The 6,095-nt window shown below is 37.7% G+C and overlaps 1 protein-coding gene across 1 annotated transcript; it reads left to right on the top strand.

Moving 5' to 3' along the window:
* The first annotated feature begins 1,083 nt into the window (after positions 1 to 1,083).
* On the top strand, positions 1,084 to 3,525 carry LOC147557217 (large ribosomal subunit protein uL5z-like). The gene is made up of 5 exons (XM_086658193.1): positions 1,084 to 1,397; positions 1,538 to 1,645; positions 1,757 to 1,799; positions 1,883 to 2,078; positions 3,162 to 3,525. The coding sequence occupies exons 1-5, from the start codon at positions 1,395 to 1,397 to the stop codon at positions 3,358 to 3,360; spliced, it is 549 nt and encodes a 182-aa protein (XP_086514319.1). The 5' UTR covers positions 1,084 to 1,394; the 3' UTR covers positions 3,361 to 3,525.
* The last annotated feature ends 2,570 nt before the right edge of the window (positions 3,526 to 6,095 follow it).

Here is a 6,095-nt window from a genome sequence, read left to right as displayed (position 1 = left end):
TTTCGAATCATAAAATACTCCCTAGTCCATCTTTATCTTCACCTCTAAAAGAGGTCAATGATACGATGAGTTTTGCTACGTTATCTTTTGACAACCGGATTAATGCATCCACCAAGTTCAGTTATTTTGAAATATTGGCTTGGGAAGTAACTAGATTACCAGTTATTGGTAGATCTTTGGTTAATAAACTCCACTATGAACGAGGGAAGATATTTATAGCTATTTTTGTAGAAGTGACGAACTGGATGCAGAAATTCAGAGTTGATTTTTCCATAACGATTAATCTGGTGTTTTTCATCGAATTACTAGATGACGGAAGATGTAGAAATTTGTTAGAAGTTTGTTTCTTACAATTGATTTTGCAGGATCTTTCGCATCATGAGTTTTGGATTTTAGTTGGTGATTTGATCCTTATTTGTCTTCTTCCTATTTCCGACAAATCTCGCGCAAAGTGGGAACTAAGGATTGCCTTCAAAATCGTCGTCAATGACACCTTCCACATCGCTGATATATATCCGTATTACCTGGGCGATCTGCTTTATGACAACACCAACTTGGGGGCAAGTTGTTCCGCAGCGGGGGAGTATGATGGCGGCCATCCTCCTATGGGCCTCACGGCTAGCCCAACTATAAGCCCAACGGCTTAGAAGTTATATTATTATAAGTTTCCTATTTTATTATTTAGGGTTTCTATGTTTAGGAATATTAGCAATCAAGGAAAGTAATATTAGTAGTTATCTTGTTTCCCACTTTGAGTCTAATTAGGAAAGCATATTCTCTATATAAGAGAAGTTCAGTTTATCTTGTAAGACATTGAATTGAGTTATAAACAAATCCCTTGATTGCATCTTCTTTCTTCTTTACAGTTATTTTAGTTAATTCTTCTCTCTCTTCTCAATTCTAGTTGTTTCTTCTCTCTCTCTTCTTAATTCTAGTGATGGATTCTAATGTTATTCCGCTTCCGCAACAATCTACATCACTTAATAATAATTTTTTTTGTTTCGGATATCGAATATTACCCGTCGGATAATTATCGAATTTCAGATACCTTATCAGATATCAGACACAAATATGACTATATCCGATCCGACAAACTACCATTTACAACCCTAATCAATGGTGGTGGTGATGATCGGAGGAGGTGGCTAGATGAACTATGGGGGGCAAAAGACAAATATGTTGATTCTTAACCTAAAATTAAGTTCCCCTACAAGTCAATTTGGGTTCTAGTCATATGAGTACCGGAACCGATAGTCAAGTAACTTGTACCAGATCCGGGTCCGACAAGTTGACACCCAAAATCCTACTATATAAGCAAATGATATTTAGGGTTTCTAATCTTCTCCAATTCCCTCCCAAACCCTGAAGCTGCTTCAAACTTCATCGAGGACGCCATGGTTCGTTCTTTCTCTCTCCCTCTCTTTCTCTCTCTTTCTATCTTTCTATCTTTCTACTTTCTCTTTGTATTAGGTATTTCTCTTTGCACCTTATGTTAGTGGCCTAAGCTGTTGATTTTTCTGTGTCAAAATGAAATTAGGCCGCAGAGAAGAAGCTCTTAAACCCAATGAGGGACATCAAAGTCCAGAAGCTCGTCCTCAATATCTCTGTCGGTGAAAGCGGAGATCGTCTCACCAGAGCCGCCAAGGTAAATAAATGAATAAGCCATTAATCCTTACAGTAATCTTCAATCTCTCATATCTAACTCCATCAATTTCTCACCTTAAACGAAAAACCCTTATTTTGTTAACAAATTTAGGTCTTGGAACAATTGAGTGGTCAAAGCCCTGTATTTTCTAAAGGTACAGATTTTACGTTCTAAGGTTTTTTGGGTTTATTTTGTTTGCCTTTAGAAGATTTTTCTAATGGTTTTTTTGGATAACAGCTAGGTACACCGTTAGGTCCTTTGGAATCAGGCGTAACGAAAAGATTGCTTGCTATGTTACTGTTAGGGGTGAAAAAGCAATGCAACTTCTTGAGAGCGGTTTGAAGGTTAAGGAATATGAGCTTTTGAGGAGGAACTTCAGTGATACTGGTTGTTTCGGTTTCGGAATTCAGGAGCACATTGATCTTGGAATTAAGTAAGTTGGGTTTTTCTTGTTGACTTCATTAGTTTAGTTGTCCTTATCTTTTTGATGTTGATATTTATGCAACAACTTCATTCAAAGTTCACAATATGTTATTTATACTGATATTTTTCTTTAGGTAATACAATAACTAAATGGTTGATACTTTTACTTGATGTGAAGTGATATTTATCGTTGTCTTTGATCATGACTCGTGAGAGTATCACTGCAATATATGTTTTCTTATATTCTGTGTTCATGCTATGCTGATTTGGTGATAACATTTTTGTAGCAGCATCTGATCAGATTGTTTTGTTCTGTATTCATGCATTATTTCCTCCATACTTATTTTTGAAATGTGTACAAAAAGCATTTGAGGTTTTCTATGTGGATTAATATGGGTATTGGGTCAAGTTAGAAAGTCCGTGTTCAAATTCTTATGCTGCTTTTGTGAGAACTAATAGTTATACAGGTTGGTTAGACTACTGTATTGGCTTCTCAATGATTCTTTAGCTGTTGTATTATTGGTAGCTATAGGGGACAAACACCATGCTGACAATGAACATAGAAAGCTAGAGTGGTAGACCTAAAGTTCAGGATACTCCCGTGGCACATCAGTTTCTTTTGGCTTATAATGGTTCACTTAGTTGCCGCAAGGTTTTCATCGTCGTTACTTGTTATTATTAATATCAAATCCTAATTTTCTTGTATCGACATCTTTACTCCATAGCTTAGCAATTTTTCTTGATTGTCAACTTCAGGAGACATCCATTTGTTGCTTATAGTTTTTTTTTTCAATTTTTTCAATAGTGGGCTTCGCCAAGTTTTGGCGGATTAAACTGTTACTAAGTTACCCATAAGGACATATCTAGATATTTACAATTTCATGATTTTATCTGTTAGGAGATTATAAACATGCCTTAGTTCTCTCTACATGCTCCTATCCAGTGTTGATTTTGATGTGGATGGTTTACTCCCTATGGATCAATGTACTTCACTTGTTTCTAAATTGATAATGAACATTAATTCGTCAATTTTTTTCCATTTTTGGATTATTACAATTTGGAATGCGACTGACCCTGATGTGTTCTGTTTCAGGTATGATCCATCAACTGGTATCTATGGTATGGACTTCTACGTGGTATTGGAACGTCCAGGATACCGTGTTGGTCGTCGCCGTAGGTGCAAGTCAAGAGTTGGTATTCAGCACAGGGTGACAAAGGATGATGCAATGAAGTGGTTCCAGGTCAAATACGAAGGAGTCATTCTCAACAAGTCGCAAAATATCACTGGTTAATTGCAAGACTTGTAACTATTTCACCTTTTTTGAAACTCACACTGACTATTTGATCGGTTGTAGTAGGCAAGTAAACTACCTTTTCTATCTCGTTTGGAATTTTGAGTTATAGTATTAGTTATGCTGCGTGGTTTAATAGTAAATTTGGAATGTTTGTTATGGAAATGAGTGTTTTCAGAAACTTCATATTTAACCTGCTTAAAGTTGGAAGGGCTGTGGCTCGTATATGCAAGTCACAACTACCTCAGACCACCAGAAAACCACCACCACCAAACCACCACTACCTAACCTCAAAGCCACTATCACCTCAAACCACAAAACTGACCACAACTAGAGAAAAAGCACCAGAAAACCACACAACCACAAAATCACCCGAGACAACATCCATAGACCACACCAGCATCACTTTGGTTCAAACCACTTCCTGTACCATACACTACAAATCAGACTACACCAGCAATCACCGTGACTACCACCACAACAAGAACACGACGACTACCACAACAGCAAGAACCATAACTACCACCACAGCACAAACCAGATCAGTGAACCCTCGCCGGATCTAGTGAGGGTTTCACACCGATTTGTTAGAGAGAGGGAGCCGTAACCCTTGCTGTATCTCGCGAGGGTTGTACTTTACCTATTTGTCAGAGAGAGAGAGAGGGAATGAGAGACATTGGGATAGAGAGAGCGAGGAACCTGGTAAGGGTTAACCTTATTGTTTTGTTGTTGAGAGAGGGAATGAGATAGAGAATAACCTCGTGAGATCTTCATCGAAACAGAAAGAGGCGCTAAAGACTCTAGAGAGAGAGAGGTAGAGATGGGAAAGAGGTAGGTTTTTTTTCTTTTATTCTGAGATGGGAGAATGAGAATAAAAATGGGTTATTTCCCAAATGACCCCCAACTTTGTGACCAGCTTCCTGCCTAGCCCCCTACTTTGTCAAAAATACTCAGATAACCCCTTTTTTGAGATTCCGTTATAACACCGTTAACCATTCATCATTTCTCTCTCCTCCATCACATAACCTCTCTCTGCCACCTCATCTTCTAGCCACCTCATCATCTTCTCTAGCGAAGGTCGCCGACTGGCCAATTTTCTAGCCGACGACCTATAAACATTAAATTTTTTTTATCTCTCTTCTCTCTCTCTCAATTTTTTTTTAATTTCATCTCTCCTTTCTCTCTCTAAACTCTGGCGAAGGGGGTTTCCCTTCGCCGGAGGTCGGGCAGACCTTGAAGGTCTGTTCCGGCAGATCTGGAAGGTTTGCTCGAATAGACCATGAAGGTCTGTTCCGTCAGATCTAAAAGGTTTGCTCGAATAGACCATGAAGGTCTGCCGGAACAAACCATGAAGGTCTGCCCGACCTCTGGGGAAGGGAAATCCCCTTCGACGGAGTTTAGAGAGAGAGAGGAGAGGTGAAATTAAAAAAAAAAATATATATTTTTTTTAGAGAGAGAGAAGAGAGATAAAAAAAAAATTTTGCTTTAAATGTTTGAAGGTCGCCGACCGGAAAATTGACCGGCCGGCGACCTTCGCCGGAGAAGATGATGAAGTGGCGAGAAGATGAGGTGACAGAGAGAGGTTATGAGATGGAAGAGAGACAAATGATGACTGGTTAACGGTGTTATAACGAAATCTCAAAAAGGGGGCCATCTGGGTATTTTTGACAAAGTAAGGAGCTAGGCAGGAAGCTGGTCACAAAGTTGGGGGCCATTTGAGAAATAACCCAATAGAAATTAGGGTTAGAAGGTTAAAAATATTAAATACAGGTGTAAATGACAAAAATGTAAATTTAGATCTAATTACTCAGATTTAGAAAATAAACATTCAAATTTCATAATAATCTAATTCAGATTCAGCCAATTCAGTTCAGGTAATTCAAATTTAGCCAATTCAACTTCAGGCAGAAGAAAAAAAAGGTTAATGCCATTTTGGCCCCCTAAAGATGACCAACTCACCAAAATGGCCCCCTAAACATGACCAGTTCTAATTTAGCCCTCTTTTTTATATTTCCGTCAGTCAACTGTTAGTCAGCTTTAACGTCATACTTTACTTTTCCTTTCTTACCCTTCTATATAAAATTAATAACCTCTTTGTTCTTATTACTTTCTTCACTGCAAAACTGTTGTCGGCGGGGTGGTCGGTCGACCACCTGCCGGCGACCATTAACATAAAAAAAAAAAAAAAAATTTTTTCTTTTAGCTTCTTCTCCTTCTTCAAAACCACTAATTCTGAAACCTTCTTCAAAATCATTTATTCTGAAACCTTCTTTAAAATCATTTATTCAAAATAAATATCAATTTTGGCCAAACAAAATTCTTGAATCAGGTTACCTCTTTTTTGTTCTTTCATTCACACCTCTCACAAATATCTTTAGGGTTAAGATGAATAAGAAGGTGGAGTAGAAGTAGGTCAGTAGGCCAATGAATTAATAGAGGGGAGAGTTGATGAAGGGGTTACTATATTGAAGAGTTTATTAATGAAGATCTTGATACTGGATGTGACTTATTCTTTAATCGTATTTGGTAAGATTAAACTTGGAGAATTTGAGTATGAACAAAAGTGGTTTGAAGAAATGCTTAAGAGAGGATTTAGTGCAAATTCTTTTCTTTATACTTTGTTCATTGGTGTTCACTGTTGAAAGGGAATTGTCAATGAAGCAAATAAGTTATTTGAAGAAATGAAACTTGGAGGTTTTAAGCCTTATGTCCAGACCTTTAATGTCCTCATTGAG

This window comes from Eschscholzia californica, unplaced genomic scaffold, assembly GCF_041429995.1.
Source record: "Eschscholzia californica isolate CP2 unplaced genomic scaffold, dmEscCali1.0.p SCAF_2, whole genome shotgun sequence".
NCBI classification, from domain to species: domain Eukaryota; kingdom Viridiplantae; phylum Streptophyta; class Magnoliopsida; order Ranunculales; family Papaveraceae; genus Eschscholzia; species Eschscholzia californica.
Note: the sequence above shows the minus strand (reverse complement) of the source record. Positions and strands in the feature narration are given on the sequence as shown.